Source organism: Poecilia reticulata, linkage group LG22 (assembly GCF_000633615.1).
Source record: "Poecilia reticulata strain Guanapo linkage group LG22, Guppy_female_1.0+MT, whole genome shotgun sequence".
In the NCBI taxonomy this organism is placed as follows: domain Eukaryota; kingdom Metazoa; phylum Chordata; class Actinopteri; order Cyprinodontiformes; family Poeciliidae; genus Poecilia; species Poecilia reticulata.
The window spans coordinates 13708236-13725689 of record NC_024352.1 but is presented as its reverse complement, the minus strand read 5'-3'; the positions used below and the strand labels follow the sequence as shown (position 1 = coordinate 13725689).

At 40.4% G+C, this 17454-nt stretch overlaps 1 protein-coding gene across 7 annotated transcripts in view; it reads right to left on the bottom strand.

Moving 5' to 3' along the window:
* Positions 1-780: 780 nt before the first annotated feature.
* The window catches only part of ralgapa2 (Ral GTPase activating protein catalytic subunit alpha 2), a 108162-nt gene continuing 91488 nt past the window's right edge, over positions 781-17454 (bottom strand). For 5 of the 7 annotated variants that reach the window (XM_008399567.2, XM_008399570.2, XM_008399568.2 and 2 more), the window contains 2 exons: positions 11653-11774; positions 781-4747 (listed from right to left, as the gene is read on the bottom strand). In XM_008399567.2, the coding sequence (XP_008397789.1) occupies positions 4596-4747; positions 11653-11774 (274 nt within the window). In that variant the 3' untranslated portion in view covers positions 781-4595. Of the gene's footprint in view, positions 4748-7326; positions 7372-9198; positions 9259-11652; positions 11775-17454 lie in introns of all 7 variants that reach the window. The other 2 variants (XM_017302569.1, XM_008399569.2) reach the window with 2 other exon arrangements.

The following is a 17454-nucleotide window of genomic DNA, read 5'->3' as shown; positions in this document are numbered from 1 at the left end:
CACAAGCATGAACTATTTTGTGTTGGTCTGTCACGTAAAATCCCAATCCAAGACTACAGACATGTAGGTGCACAAGTGACAAACTGTTAAAAATATAATGCACAAAAGTAAATAAATAATGCAAATCAGTGAAATGTGTGCCTACACATATTAATTTGTATTATTAAATAATATAAATACGAGAAAGACTTTCATCGCCTCAACCTCCTCTGGCCAGATTTCTACTATAATTAACCATGTTTTATTAATATTCCACACCTGTTCAAAGCAAAATAAACTTCTTTTTTTTTTAACAAGCATCCATCTCCCTCGGCAACATGGAGAGATATTTGAAACGTGAGAATGGACCACAAAGACATGAAATAATACAAGGCAGCAATCACAGTGTCAGCCTGTTCTGCTGTAACGTATCTAAAAGTCAATGACAAGCGCAGAGCCCGGTGAAAATTAGGCAACATTAGGATTATTCCCCACACACATACAGATTCGGGGCTCCAATTATGGTCAAGTGCTTTCTTGTGTGCCTTTATGCGGCCCAGGAGAGGTAGGGGCACCTGTAGGTGCTGCAGCCGCTGCACCTGTACCTCCTGGTGAGGTTCCATTACGCAGGCCTCCTCTAAGTAGGTCTGAGCAGCAGGGGAGACAGATGGGAGGAGGGTCAGGTTACCCCTGCTGCTGATGGCACAGCCGGGCTGGGGTCAGAAAGCCCACGGAGACAGGCAGCATCACAGATTAAAAACCTTCACTCGCAACTTCCCAGTCAGAAACACAGCAAAAACGTAGAATTTTAAAAACGATTTAATGAAATGTTTCAATTGTCACATTTCCAGTGAAGATAGCAGGACCTCGGTCATTAAAAACAGTTTTGATATGTTGACAAATGATGAAAATTTCAAGCTTTTTTTGTTTTTTTTGCTTTCTTATACAAAGATTATATTACAGGCATTAATATATTTATATTAAGAGGGCAATGAGGCCCCTGAAATTGACACAATGTACAAGGATTTCTAAAACGAGAAGAGGAAAATAACACGTCTAAGAACTAACTCATTTTCTTCACAAATATAAGACACACAATCTTGGTCCGAACACCTCCAGCGACTAAGCCACTAAAAGAGGAGTAAAACATCCCTTCAAAACACATTATTCTACAAGCTACAATCTTTAGATCCACACAGCGGGTTTTTCCTTCGAGAGACTTTGGGGGGAAAAACAAAAACCACGGTTGCGATCCAGGCCTATATGTTCATACATTCTTCATAAAGACAACCAAATAAAAAGCACGGCAATATTTCTGCGAGACCCCCAGCTGTTTGGATTCCCCATATTCTGCTGTAGGAATGAGCAAACAAAAGGAGGTGAGATCTTGGAGAAAGACGGTAAGGCATAGTAGTGCAACAGATGGGGATAGTGTTGCAGCTTGGGTGGAGCTCTCAGAAAGTGTGAGTGTACAGTGTGAGTGCTGGAGGGTGGAGGGAAGAGAGGGGTGGGGGCGGGGGGGTTGGACACCTGGCTGCCATAACAACCACGAGCGTGCAGGTTTGTTAGCGCTGCTGGCCTGGCTGTTGCTAAGAGGTCTGGTGAGAGTTCAGCTCTGGTACGCCACCTAAACCCAAACTCAACCCCTTCCTAAGCAGCCGGGGGCCTCAGGAGGACACATGGAGACAGAGAGGATCATGGGAAAGAGCAGGAGTTGGTTACACTACATTGAGATGAAGATGGAGCAAGATGCTTAGGAAAAAAAAAAAAATCCTAAATCCATCTGTTGTTTTTGTGGGAGGCACAAGACATGGATGTTTAGAGATGATGGAGGAGAAGGATCAATTATACCAATGAGATGATCAGACAATATTCAACACGGTGGAAAAAGAAGCCTTAAATTTAGAGAAGCACCAAGAAATGAGCTTTTCCAGAAATTTTCAGCTGAAGCAGCCCATCAAAATTAACCTTATTTTCTAGTGGGTCACATCTAGCAACGCCACACTTTGGTGTGAATACTGTTACTGAACAAAGACGACTCAAAATTGGCCATTTTCAGTCTTGGTAAGTTCTTTAGTAATGAAGTCATAGGAGGCACAGGCATAAGTGATTTGTAGTTTCCATTATATTAAGCTAAGAGAGCGTGCAAGAGTGCAAACCTTTCAGCAGATAACAGGAAGGCTAAATGGAAAATGGAAAAGTTGCTTGTTTTATACCTTTGAGCTTTCAACCACTGTCTGTCATGGATGTGGTGACTTGGAAAGTATATGCAGCAGGGCAATAAGATTTTGTGTACAATAAATTGACACTATTTCTCCTCGCAGTGAAGCCAGTCTCGAGTAGCATTATCCAAGTGCTATCAGAATATAACAATGACTATAAGTGTCCCCCAGTACATATGTTTGCAGTTCTAATTTTGAAGCTAAAAAGGAAGCAGTTCTTCAGTGTTAAAAGAGTTGCCTAATAAAGATGTCAGGCTGACCAATAACATTTGGTTAAACCAGCTGTGAAGAGACCAGGTACTCAGGTAGTAATATGTGGCAGATGGACAGATTTAAGAGGAATGACAGAACACTGCGACTAGCTAATAATTAGCCGTTAGCAAAGCTAAAACTACAACCTACTTTGAATCATCTCTGGTGATAAATAAAGGGCAACTTAACTTTGGAGTCTAGACTTTATTAATAAACAACTCCTCAAACCTGAACCGGATTATTCTATAGCAAAGAGCGACTCTTTAAAACACAGTTTGAAATGAATGAAAATGAGAAAAACTGGATTTTTAGCTTTTCCTTCCAAAAATGTTTTAAAACATAATCCGATTTTCAAGAACCAGACGTATATCATCATATCTTATAAGCTGGCTGCATTGTTAAATTTGGGTTAAGGATCTACATTCTCTTGAAATATACACGGAGTCCGCTGTTTTAGTAATGCTAGGTGTACCAACTGTGCTAATTGCTCATTCAAGTCTGAAAAGCCAGTTTTAAATGTCAAATAAATCATTTGGCCTTTCTCTAAAAAAACAAAAAGAAGTTCAACCTCAACCCTGTTTTACAGCAACCAGTCAAAGCCGGAAGAATAGAAAAAATACTTTGAAGGCTATTGTATCATAGATCTTGAAGAAAAATCTGGAAGTGATAAAATCAGCCACAAAGCTCATGTTGGTGCATCTCTAGATCTATCGGCATTTCTTATTACACAGATATTGTGAGAAGCTTCATAAGAGAGAATCGAGTACATGAAAACACTAAACTGTCACATACATCACACATATATATACACACACGCACACACACACACACACGCATACACACACACACACACACACACACACACACACACACACACACACACACACACACACACACACCAGTGCATGGAGTAAAGTTTCACCTGAGGGTCTGGCGTTTTTTTCCTCTAAACAGCACAGGATTCATATTACAACAACAAAATGATTAATCAATTCATTCAATTTAGCAAATGCAGAAGAAAAAAACAAACAAATGAAAGCAACTTGAATCCCAAACAAACTCGGCAAAAGAGGAACATTCAATGCTAATGATGAGCGAGTGCAAAACACACCGGTAGGTTGGGAATGTTGGAATGTCAGTGTCATCACAGGACAGGGCAAACTGATGGCGGAGGAAAGAGACAGGAGGAAACTTATCCAATTACCGGACATAAGCCCAGGTTAATGACATCATATAACGATTATAAACGTGGTCTTTTCTCATTCCAGCAGAGTTGCATAAATCAAACGGTGACAAAATCTATTGGAATCCATTTAAAGTGGAAAATGAGAATGGTAAAAAAACAAAAAAAAACAAATTTCATTTCAAGTTCGAAGGATGCCATCGATTGTACGATGGGGGGTGGAGAAAAAAACAGAAAAAAAAAAAAAAAACCTAACTCGGACAGTGCAGAGACTATGTGCCCATGTGTGGTAGTGCATGGCGTACGTATCCACTGGGAAAAGTTTCCGAAAATGCAATCAGTCTTCCACAAACGTTGAATGAACTGGTGCTACACACGAGGACAAGAGCTTGAGACCTGACCTAATGTGGAGTCACTGGCGTAGGAAGGCAGTGGCGGGTGCAAAAAGAGGTAAAAGACAAATATCTAAAAGTACACCAATCTCCTGTGCAAGTTTAGCACAAACTGTCATTCAGTGCTTTACATAAAGTGTTGAATTATCTGACAATGAAACGGCTTGCAGCAGCCTCCCATTTCCTTACTATAGTAAGAACATCAGTTTTTCTAGCGCTTTCAGAGAGCTCTAGAGTCTTGGAATAAAAGTCACACTTGGATCAGATTTGCATTAAGACTCTTAAGTCTTCCTATGATGAACATGGTTTTAGTCTCGTGCCTGTCTCAATTAAGCCAGTAAAGCAAACTGAAATGTAGAGACAAAAAAAATCATCAATAGCTACTTAAATTAACAATGACACCACACTCAAATTAATGTTCATACGACAAAAAAAAAAAAAAAAACAGAAAAAAAAAAACCAAAACGACAAAAATAAAACAATCTTGCAGTCCCGGCAGGGTGTTTGAGGTTCTTCCACAGCAGATTCAAGGCTTCACTCTTGAGGACGGGTGACAGGCTGAGGAGTTTAGTTTGAAGATTTGCTTATAGCGCTCGCTGATCTGCGGAGTTTTCCCGAAACTCTCTGTTTGGTGGAACGGGGCAGGGTGGGAGACACCTGCTCGGCCGAGTCCGCCGTCGGATTCCCACCTTCGGGGCTCACGCTGCCAGTGAGGGATCCTAGCACAGAGATGGAGGAAGAGTTTGCAGAGAGAGAAAAGTTTAGCAGCGTCACACAAACTGTCTGCGCGACGTTCATCCCAGCATGCCGTGTCATGCATCTGACTCTTCATTAAACCAAGTTCATAGGATTTTCACCAACATTCACAAAGCTACAACCGAAGCTGCAAAAAGAAAAAAAAATAAACACTGGTTAGGATCTGAATTATTTCAACTCAAGTTAATTGGAATTAGACAGCCCATTATAAAAGTTACATGCTTTGTTTTTTCCCCCCCACATGCTGCTGAAAAGCAAAGCTTGCTAAAAGAGAAGCCCATGTCCCCTCCTCAACCGCCTTGGCTTGCTTATATAATGCAAAAAGAAAGGCCACCTTTCCAGCTTAAAGGAAAGCATCCAGTTCACAGCGTGACGGCAAAATGCTCTGAATGAAAACAAAATTACACATTACACTCTTGTTGTGAATATTGGAGCTTTCCCATTGTGGCACCTTGTCGTTTTTTTGTCCAAAAAAAACGACAGAGAAGAAGTTCCCATCAGTGATTATGGGACGACTAACGGTAATAATGCCTTTGAGGACAATCAAGTATTGTGAACATCGACTTCCTCGCTGCGCCCCCGACCAAATCCGAACTACTGGGGTGGGGAGGGGGGGAACGCCCCCCTCCGCCCGTTTAAACAACTTTTCTGCTTTGTTGAGATGGCATCTGCTTGCCTATTTTCTTTCCTATCCTTTTATTTCCTGCCATTTTTCCGAGGCATCTCAAGTTGCAGCGGCTAAAAGGGATGGCAGATGGCAGGAATAACAGACACAGGCAGCACAGTGGACACCAGCAGCATCCAGCGCTGCAGGTCGCTGGGAGAGGAGGCCGGGCTGAGGATGGAACGCTGGGTGTGAACATTGTGAAGGCTACAGGAGGGGAGGTGAAACTGCCTTCTGAAAATTCGGCATTTAAATGTAAAAGAGGGACAAGCTTGGCTGAAGCTGTGTGCCCGGGAAGTTTTGCATTCCTCTAATCTTCACTGGAAGGCGTTCATTCCAGCAGTGAATTAAAAAAAAACACACACACAAAAAAAAACCCACACATCTACCGTAGACACCTTCTGGCAAAATAAAAGGAAGCCGTTAAAGGTAGAACACGCTCAACAAGTACCGGTTGCTGGTAACCAGCGTTTTAAAAAGTTATGGTTGAAAGTTGCTGAAGTTTCCCAACACATCAAAGGCTTTAAATTCATTATTTACATGGAAGAGAAAATGGACATGGACTGGTCAATTTTTGTATGAAGGATAAAGTAATGCAGCCCTGAACAAATCCCCATTTGATGCTGTGCACTACCAGTCAGCTGACTGAAAGAAAACGACTACACTATTTTCTTTTTAACTCTTTCACAACTGCAGGTGTGAAATGTAAAAATGAAATGCATAAAACATTTCCAAACATTGTTTTCTGTCAGTTTGGGAAAAAAAAAAGGGAAAGATAACATTCTTTCAGTCAGCTGACTGGGAGTGCTCAGCAACAAAAGGGGAAAAAGTAGTGCTGTTTTTTTTCTCCCCTGCGGCTCTATATTTCTGGAGAAAGCTGTGATCACACCAGGATTTTTGCGGCGTCTCTGACTTTAACCCATGAAACTGATTTCAAATTTTACCATCTTTAAAACTTCACATTCTTAAACCCTCAGTCTACCAGTAACTGTAATATTCAATTATATTAGCAGCAGAAGGAATACCTGATGCTTTTCTCTCTTGAATAAAACAATTCACTACATACAAGCAATACATTTTTGGTTAAATATCAAGAAGCAATGGTATTTTTTACTCCAGGCTGAACTGTAAGGATCTTATACCAGCCATGCCTGCAGCTGCATTTGTCTCAGATTTATATTTACAGTGAACAGTATTATAGCAAAAATATCCTAAATCAAGAAGAATTTTATCTGAATGTATATATTTCTTTGTTTTGAACCCACCCATTTAGCCCCCCCCCATCCTTGCAGTCCCGTTTGTTTTAGAAGGAAAGAAGAAAGATTGAAAAAAAGGGCAAAAATATAAAAAAAGGGGACCCTTTAAATGGCCCTGCACTCCCATTGGTCCCCAGTGCAGCAGTTCAAACAAGGCTTTAGATGACAAAGACGTCTTCCAGTGCGGCAGGTGTTAGTCTCAGAGTATGCCCCAGGCAAACAGGCACACTCCAACAGGAGGAAATGAGGGGGGGTTAAAAAAAAAAAAAAGGAAAGAAAGAAAAGAGAAAAGTGTTTGCAGGGGGAAGAGATAAAGGCGCACCACATGCAGAAGCAAGGGCCAGAAGTGTAGCTTTATTGTTCATGCTGCTACTTAGTCAGGTGCTAATTGTCGCCACCGTACATCGCTCTCAATTACCAGCCTGGCCTAAACAGTAGGACACCCCCCAAATAAACAGCCCGGTTTCTTTTTCTTTTCCCATTCTGAAGCGCATTCAGTAAATAAAGCTTGGTTAGTACTGAATTTAAAAAGAAGAGCGGCTTGGGTAAAAACAGTCAGGGTGAGTGAAGGGTAGGTAAAGCAGCCGGACCGAAACAAGCTTCCAGTCCGACTTTGGCTTACCTTCACCACATCTAGCATTTGGACCTTTAAGATATTTTTGTTAATCTAAAAAGGAAAAACAGAGTACATATTCATTTGTGAGGAAAAAAAAAAAAAAGTGGAAACACCAAAAAAACAGAACGCAACACATTGCTGCTGAAAATACAAATATTTGAATGATTCATGTGAGTTAGATGGATTGAGCTTCAGGCAGCATGTGTGGTGTTGTGGTTAGTTGTAACTCAGAGCTTTAAAGAAAGAGGGGGTCAACCAATTCTGGATAATGAGTTAATGAACAAGTGGCATTTCTCTGAAGGTACCGTCATGTTTGATGGTGCCCAATAACACAGATTTCGGGGGGTAAAAAAAAAAGAAGAAAAAAAAGAGCATTTTGAAAGCCAGTGCACAAACGGTGTGCAGTTCACATGGAAACAACAGACTTAGAAACATTTACCACCAATGTTACGAGTAGAAAAGCAGTCTGGGTGAAAGAGCAAAAGATGCTGGGGCACCTCAAAGGGTCACGGCAGCTTTTATGTAGTTTCATCCTGAGAGAACCTTTATTTCTCCTCTGCCGTTAATCATTTTAAGAAGTACGGCAAATGACCACAAAAAAAGAAAAAGAAAAAAAACACTAAAGAGTGAAGAAAAGCAGTGGAAAGTGTAACACACTGATGGAGAGTTTGTGGGAGAAATGGACCGGTTCATGCAGGAAGCCATGATGTTGCAGAGAAGCTGCATGGTGAGAGTGAAGTTACATTGAGGATAACAGCAGCTGCGATAAAGTAAAGGATGAATGTGGGCTCAGGTCTACAGAAATATTCATTCTACTTTAACTTTTTTGACATTTTTCCACATTACAGCCACTCCTAAATTTTATAAAACTTTTATGCAAAAAAAATCATATTCATATACATTGACACCTGTAAATAAAATCCAGTGCAACCGATTGGGACAATTATTAATTGCGCATATTTAGGTTTGACCTTTACAGAGGACTGGAAAGAAGAAAAACTTTATAAAAGAACGTTTAAAGTTTGGTATACATAAAACATACAGCAATGAAGTGGAAGTAGGTGCCGTGGTCAAGTGAAACCAATATTAAATGCATGTTGAAAAAGTCATCACTGCACTTCACCTTAAACACATCGTTCCTACAGTGAAACATGGCAGGTCAGGGAAGATGAAAGGGGCAAAACACAGAGTAATCCTCAAATAAAGCCTGTTAGAGGCTGCGAAAAAACTAGGAGGTTTACTTTAAAGCAAGAAAATTATCCTAATCATACAGCTAGAGATAAAATGACGGAGCCACGTCCACACATTCAGACGACCCAGTCAACATTCAAACTTAATTCTAATTGAGAACCTTCGTCAAGGCCCTAAAAACTCATATTCGCAGATTCTTTCCATCCAATCTGACCGGGAATCAAAAATTAAAAACCTTTGCAAAGCTGGTAGAGACCGATCCCAAAAGGTTTGCAGCTCTAAGTGCACAAATTGTTGGTTCTACAAAGTATTGACTCAGGGGTGCCGAGTACACATCCATGAAAAAAAATCAGAATGCTGTGTATTCTTTATCTTCCACTTCACATGTACATTTAGATGGTCAATGACAAAAAAACCCCCTATAAAATTCAATGAAGTTTTTGGTTGTAATGTGGCAAAAACATAAAAAAGCTCAAATGGTATGAACACTTTTGCATGGCACTGTATGTTATGTTTGTAATGTTCAAATCAGCATGCAGGACCTGCACTTGGAATCAAAACCTGGATGCATCAACAGAAATAAAACGCAGCCTCTAGGGATCTGATGATGTCAGGATCAAACGACTGAACGGGGGATGTCAATGGGCTGAACGTCATGCCAAATATGAAGGAAACAGGCAGCCTTACAGTCCAGCTTGGCCCAGGGGTACTCCATGTCCCAAACCATCCCCGGCCAACGCCTGCACGCTGTCATGGAGGATGGATGACATGTTAGTGGCAGCGATGGCAGCCGTAGCAGGATGGACAGACAAGCAGATGGGGAGGACAAAGTTGCATATAAACACGGCGAATGAAAGAAACTGGAGAGCACTGTACAGGGGAGTGAGATGGAGAGCAGTCAGCCAGCTAATGTGGTTAGGTGAAATAATATACAAAGTTATAAGCCTTGCATGGTGTTGAGGGTCCTCAGAACTGAGAAGTCAGCATTTTAGGCAGATTATTAATGAGCAATTTTAAGCCAAGTTTTTACCTCCATGTACATCACGTACAATGCTTGTGTAGGAGTGGTGTGTAAAATCTATACAAACTTGACTGGCAATAGTTACATGTTTCCAAAATTTTCCTCCAAAAGTCCTCCTTATTCTTTTTTTTGTCAAAACATTAATATAAAATGATGGCTCATTTATTAAGGGCAAAAGTTACCAGAAACAACTTGTCCATATGTGAAACGAAAGAGTTAGTCCTCCCGACCCCATTAAATTATCAATCTATTTCTTTGTCTGGTCTGATTACTGTCTGACTTGAAGAATCATCAAATCACTTGAGTCAGTTAAAAGATCTGAAAAATAAACATATAATGGACCGATTAAAAGAAATTCAAGAACAAATGAGAATGTCCTCGACAGTCCGAAAGTTTGGGCTCCTGTGAACGAAAGAGTGAGCAAAAATGGAGAAAACATGGAAGAGACGTAAAATTAACCAGGAAAAGCTGGAATATAAAAAATGCCCCAAGAGGGTGTCAATGCTAGGAGGTCACTGAAGAATCAAAACAAGATCTTCAGCACTGCAGATGTTGTGCATCTGCAGTGCTGAAGATCATTTCTTGAAAAAGAACAAAAAGGTCCATTACATCATTTCCAAAAATCAACTTGATGATTCGCAAGACTTTGAGAAAATGGCGAGACAAAAGTGGAACTTTCAGGAATATATTTAACAGCTTTTCAAAAAAGAGAGAATAATCTACACAGTTAAAAATGGTGGCGGTAGCATGATAAGACTGGGTCTGGTTTGTTGTGTCAGGACGAGGGCGACACACCAAAATTGACAGAACCGTGTTCTCTACTAGGTGGGCAAAAAACAAAGGCATGCCACACTTTTCAAATTGTGTCTGTAAAAACAATTTGAAAACCAGGTGTCTTTTTCTATTTCACAAATATGCAGAACTTTGTACCAGTTTATCAAAAAAGAAAAAAAAAATCTGATTAAATATTTTGTACTTTGAAAGTTTGTGATTTTAATAGAAAAAAATAACTAAATTAACATCTGCTTTTTGTGATTTCACTTTTTATTATTCTGTTATGATTGTGTGTAAATAAGATTTTATGCTTGATTTTTAAAGTATGGGAATTTAAAACATGATATAATTACTGACTTTTTTAAACAATCCTTTTAAAATATACAAATATACAAATTTTAACACTGTAGAGTTTTGTGTGGGTATTTTTTTTCTTGCTACTGAAGGAGATTTAACACCTCTGCAGGAAGGAGCGGCCGACAATATGGAAATGTGACTGACAACTTTTTGCCTGCCTGAATGTCACACCTGCTCCTTTCTAAAGTCCAACACACAGGCGGAAACACTGGAAAATAGACTGCAGTTAATTTTCACTTGTCCACGCTCACAGTAAACACACTGCATGCACGCTAAAGCGCCATTAATACGTATAAGCCCCGACATATCTGAAAATGACAAGGCATCTGTGGTGTGGTATTGTGAAGTGCTTTCCTTGTCAAAACAGAATGTGTGTCGGGATCCAATAGAGTAGAAAAGTGCAATCTTGTATTGATTTCAGGGCTGCTGCAGATCGATCAGAGCTGCTACAAGGAGGAAGAACAAGATAAGACACGTTTTCCATTCTATTCATCATGGACTGATAAGAGGGCTGTGCTGACATCCGCGAGCTGCTGTTTGTCGGTCAGATCTTTTAAGTGTTAGTGACTGAGCTCATGAGGAAACACACACACAGACATAAACACAAACAGGCACTCTCCAACTGGCATTTAAGAGGCTGCTTATATTCATGGGGGAAGTAATTGCATGGAAAGATGCAGTTTGAAAAAAAAAAAAAAGGGATGAACAAAGTAGTGTGAGTGGGGCTTGAGGAAGTGGAGAAAGCAGTGTGTTTGAAGTCAGTCGGAGCGCATGAAGAGCCAGGGCTTGTCGTTTGATATTCATCAGTGAGCGTAGGCGTTGAAGAAGAGTGGAGGGGAGGGAGAAGGGGGCAAACAGGTGTGTTGTGAAGGAGGGGAGACTAATGTAGCAAGGGAGCTAAGAAAACAAACGAAGAAAGAGGAGAAAAGAACGGAGACAAATGATGCAGCAATGAGATGAACCGAGGGGGAGTTTTGTTTATTTCTCACCTGTTCCGCTCGCAGAATAGGCAGGGGAGGGAGAGAAGACCTGCGAAGCAAAGTCTTCAAAGGTCATGACCTCTCTGTGGTTCTGAACAATGGCCTCCAAGTAGAGTGCTCGCTCCTCGTAGCTGGCGGCGACTCGTTAAAGGAACAAACAGTATGTGTAGAAAAAACAAAAACAAAAGCAACTGGTATATGCGTAGTTTTTTTTTCAACATAAATTTACGTGAAACAACTCCCGAAGTCAATAAATGCATCATTTCCTGTGTAGAGGAAAAAAAAAAGATTAATTTCTATAATAGACACGGATAAATGAAAGATATGCTCAATATACTGCAAATATTTTGTCCTCACAAAAACAATGTCAATGCAACAATGCATTAGTGTCAAGACTTCCCTCTTTACAAGCAATTATTACATAGCTTTTTTTTAATGAAATCTCACAGCAGGAGACTCACACCACACATAGAAGACTCCGACCATATTAAAGGTCACAGATGATGTCGGATGCACAGGGAAAAGAAGTGTGACAAAAGTGTGTACGCATGTTCGGAGCCTCGAGATCAACTGGAACGTCGGGACACAGAATGGTGTGCATGTGTGGGAGGTGCAGGGGTTTAGGTTACCACACCAATTTGGTTCTGCGATCCCAAATTCTTCAACTTCTAAGTTGAAGAATTTAGAAGTTCTTCAACTCCGTAAAACATTGTTACTCCGTCTTAGTAACAATGTTTTAGGTAAAAAGGAAAACTCTTTCCTAAAGTCACGTTTCTGCTATTCTCTGGCATCTGGAAGAAAATCTGATGGCTGATCTGAGAGTCCTGTCAGCTCGTTACCTCGTGTGTTGGCCAAAAATAATCCACTCTGTAAAATTTTCATTTGCTTCTACATTTTTTCCATCGGAATCTTTCATCTCAGATGAGAAAATAAAAAGTATCTAAAGCTTTAATTTAGATGCTGTAAAATGATCATCCGAGGTTCTACAACACTCTTCAGAAGTTTTATGGCTTTAATCAGCGTCTTACTGAAAACACGCTCTATCCATTGTAACTCTGTCAAAAATAGTTTATAGTTAACATTTATTTTGTGCTATGTTTTACATTTGCTCTTGCTCATTAGTTAAACTGCGTTTCTTTGCTTTTTCTGGTCAATAAATAATGGGTAGGCAATTACCACAAGATATTACGGTATTTGTTCCCATGACAACTGCTCACCTTTTCTTTAATGTGTGAAAGGAAAGGTTTCCTCTTCAGAGACAAAGTTTATCGACAAGTAATTATTTAATCTTGATCATCGGTGAGAGGGGCTGAATTATTGTTCTTTAAACCATTTAAACGGACTGATAGTTGCTTCATAAAACACCGTGATGGTGTGATTTAGCTTAGCTGGACCGGGCAGCCAAATCATCATCATTCCAGCCAGAAGCAGAAATGGAACAATCAGCCATGCCACATAGCCCCAAATGAGAATGCAGTCTCCAAAAATAATCATAAAAAAGAATACATCAATGCTGGCGTGATGCTGAAAAGCTCTCCTCTTCCTACTCTCGTCCCTCTCCTCTCTCTAATAGAACCCCTGCTGCAGGCAGCATGTCTAGGACCACCCTCCCCGATGTGCTGCCTGCCACTTCTCCGTGCCATCAGGGGGAAAATTGGAGCCATTTGAAATTCAGAGTGACAAGCAGCGACTGAGGCCTGGGCAGCCAGCATGCAGGATGGATGGCTGGATTTGGAATGGAGGAAACTCCAATAAATAAATAGATAAATAAGCCTCCAAAATGGCTTCTGGGTGAGGGTGGAAAAACATTCTGATAGCTATTATCATATCATTATCATGGATATATCCTGCTAAGTCTGTTGTGGAATGGAAGGAAGTGTGGGATAAAATATGGGGAAGGGAACCATTGGGGTAAAAAGGGCTATTTGATGCCATGATGACAGTAAGTATCCTGAGATTTAACAATGTGTGGGTGAGCGAATATCCGAGAATGAGTCGGACTACTCTCTGTGACCATGTTTTCTTCTCAAACAATGCCTGACAAATTGCTTGACAAACGCATGAACTCCCGAGCAGACAAAGCTGCGGTTATTGAACACTGATGCCCTCCTCCCCCATCTCATTATAACTGCCTGGGTAGAGTGAAACTAGGCTGAAGTGGACGCCAAGGATGAACCAGGCTAAGCTGAGATAGGCTGGACTGGGCCGAGGGGCTGTGGTCTGGGTTAGATAGATAGGACAAGACAGTCACTGGGCAGGAAGCCTGTGGTGGGCACATGCCGCCACAGCAGGGGCCAAGGCAGCCATGACCAATGGCTTTGAGGGGAACCATGGCGAAGCAGAGATGACGGGCACCTGTGCAGAGACACACCAGCCGGTATGACAGCCAAGCTGTTCAGGGTAACGGATAAAAACTGGACAGAGGGCAGAGTAAGACAAAGGATGAGGTAGGAGAGCATGTTCCTGAAAAATAATCTCATTCAAAAAGTACACCGTACCTTGCAAACACACTTATCTACTTATATGGATATTATCAGACACCAACCTTGAATCATCTTCTCACTTCATAGTGGAAAGACAAATTTTCAAAACTAAAGTTAACCTCTTTACTTTGATATTCCTAAATAAATAAAGTTTAACTGTTTAAAGCAGGGTTAGATTACAAAGCAATATTCCAGGATTTGAACATCTTAAAGAAGGGCAAGCCATCTATTGTCCCAAAACCCAGAGTATTGCACAAATGAAAACTTACCAACACATATCTGTCTACCTAATGGATGCCGTTTTTCAGAATCAGCTAAAAGCCTGTGATGACTCTGAACGAGCTGCAGAGATCCAGGACTCAATGTAATGACAGGACAGGACAGCTATTCGTTATATGCTCTATAAATATGGCTTTCATGTAAAATTGAACAGAAGAAAGCCACTGTCGGTAGAACGCTGAAAGAAATTTGTTCTGCAGTTGACTTCATATCCATTGGCATAAAGCGAAGGAGGTCGGAGCTGATGGGGAAAATCCATTCTTGTGGATGAAAACAATAAGTTGCAAAAGACTTGTGAGTGTCTACATGTGCAAGCGTGAAAGACAAATGCCCCAAAAGATATGCAGATGTAATTGCAGTGGAAAGTGGTTCATCAAAGTATTTACTGAAGAGGACTAAATACAAATCCATGCCACACTTTTCAATTTTTAGCTAAATTATGCATCTCTTTCTTTCCACTTTACAGTTATGTACTTGTTTGTGTTGGTCTATCACCTAAAATCTCAATTACACTCCAGTAGACGTTTGCGGTATGAATACTTTTGCAAATCTAAGAAGCAAAACTCAAACGCCTGCATACAGACATGTTTTTTAACACGGTTTGGGCCACAGAAAAGTGTCAGAAAGACATAAAATTTAAACATTAAGACACCATATAAATAAAAGCTTCTATTTTACACTTTAAAACGGAAGAAGAAGACAGTAGAAATACTCAAAAGTATGTATTGGCTATATAAAAGGTCTAAAAGCTGCCAAATAATATGGTGTGACTAATTGATTGTTCCTCACAGTAGAGCAGCATGACTTTAAGCACGTAAAAGCACTTCCTAATGTGCTCTTTATCCGTCTTCCAGACATGCAACGTCACCGTTTTCTGTCACTTGCAGGAAACTGTGCTGGACAAAGAGTGGGCATCCCAGGCCCTGCTGCTATGGTAACACAGGTCACAGCTCTGTGTGGTGGGTCATGTCCAGGGTTTAGTGGATGATGGACAGAAAGAAAAGAAGCTTGTAAAAAAACAAAAAAACAAAATGTACCTAGACAGGGGACAAGTGGAGAGGGGGAAAAAAATACAGAAGGAAGGAATGGTCTTGATGAAACGACTTTCAGGGAAGCCGATAAATGAAAAACAAGAAGGGATGGGGACAGAGAGAGAGCCTCAGCACAGCGTGGGTCAACAGAGCCATATGGCGGTCCATTATCAGAGATGCAGATGACTGTGGGCCTGTTATTGAGATTCCTAAAGCAAATATTGACTCCAGCTGGAGCAGGCGCTCTCTGACTCTGACACACGCCTCTTCTCCACTACTTCCTTCCGCTGCCCTCTTTGTAAGTTGGACAAATGGATTACAGTGAGTAAGAGAGAGAAAGTAAAAACTTAAAATAATAACAAAAAAATTAACAAAATAGAGTAATCAAGAGATGGGAGAAAGTAAATGCACAATGGTGGGTGAGAAAAACAGGGAATGATTCAAGGTAATTTTAGAATGGGTAAAAGCACGGGGCATGGTCATGCTCCCTCACATTAATGTTCAATGATATGTGTTGGCAAAAAAAAAAAACCTGCAAAGAAATTTGACCTGATGTACATCAAGTAGTAACCATGTCTTCTCTCTCCCACTCTTTTTTTTTTATTTGCTTGTCCCTAATTGCTAATCCATGGGCACAGCTTGTTCCACTGCAAATGCACAGCTGCTGCCATCTCCTCACAGTAACCGAATCAGGGGACACATCCAGAGCAGTGACGCAAAGGCTGTGTCCGAGCTATGGATACCAAGCCCGCTGATTCTGACCTACTTTTGCTGAAGAAGCATGAATTCAAACATACGTGGTGAGAGCAAACATGCAGGGCAGGTAAATAGCAACAAACAGGAAATTATCCTTCGGGATAAATTTATCACCCTTTAGGAAAAATACATGTTGCCAGTGAAATCTCCCACTAAGACTCAAACACATTTGGGTAATAGACAAATGGGAAACCAAAAGGAAAAATTCAAACAGGTCTACATTTTCACAGATGGACTGCAACTCAAGTCATCCGTGACATAACTGTTATTTACAGCTGGACTGGCTGGAAGACTGTTGCGCCACTTTGGGAATTTCCAAGGAACCCCTACGTTCCAAGTGGCTGCATTTCTATTAGGGGGAGGAGAGGGAAACCAATGTAATGCCTATGGAGTGTGGCGAGCACAAGGACAGTAATGAGAGGGCGGGGAAAAAAAAGAAAAAAAAAATCTTCCAGGTGTGAGGAGTTGTAAAAAAAGTTGGGTTAGGACATCGCTTCCTAGGAATGGGGTGGCTCTGTAAGTGGATCTGGCATTGGGATGAAAGCGAAGGCAATAAAAAGAGCAGCATGCAAATTAATCTTTGGTTATTATCACATTTTACAAGGAGTTTAATGAGACATTAGGTTGAGAGCTCTTCACACCGAAATGCCACAATTTTTCTGGTCAGAGTGAAATCTTCTAATTGTGTCTTTTACTTTAAACTTCTACGAGATTCAGATAAGTTTAAGTTTGACATTCTGCATCTGTCTGAGATTCTTCTTATGAACAGAGACAGAAAGTAGTTATTTAATTGTTGACCAGTTTAATGAAGTCAACTGAAAATGGCTGCAAGTTCAGTTCATCAGCGATTAACAGTTAACCAGTTGCAGGAAGAGTCTCAAACAGATACAGGGCATCAAGCCTATAGGACTCACCTTCATATATAGGGTTCATAATATTAGCTTAAAGTAAAACGAGAACTTTTTCCACCAATCAGACTTCACTTTGATGTTCTAACATTGGTTAATATCAGTCTCATAACACCCCTATTAAAGAGCTGTAACTTTCTTATATTCTAACCTTTTCTTGAAAACTATAGACTGATAAAATCTGGAATAAATTCTTATATTCTGACAAAATCTTGTAATCAGTATTCTACACTAATCAGAAACACTTAAAATGCATACATATATGTATGATATGCATATCATCATACACCAAGATTTTCATCACTGGTTGCCTTATTGATATCACTTAAATTTTACTACATGATTTCTGAAAAA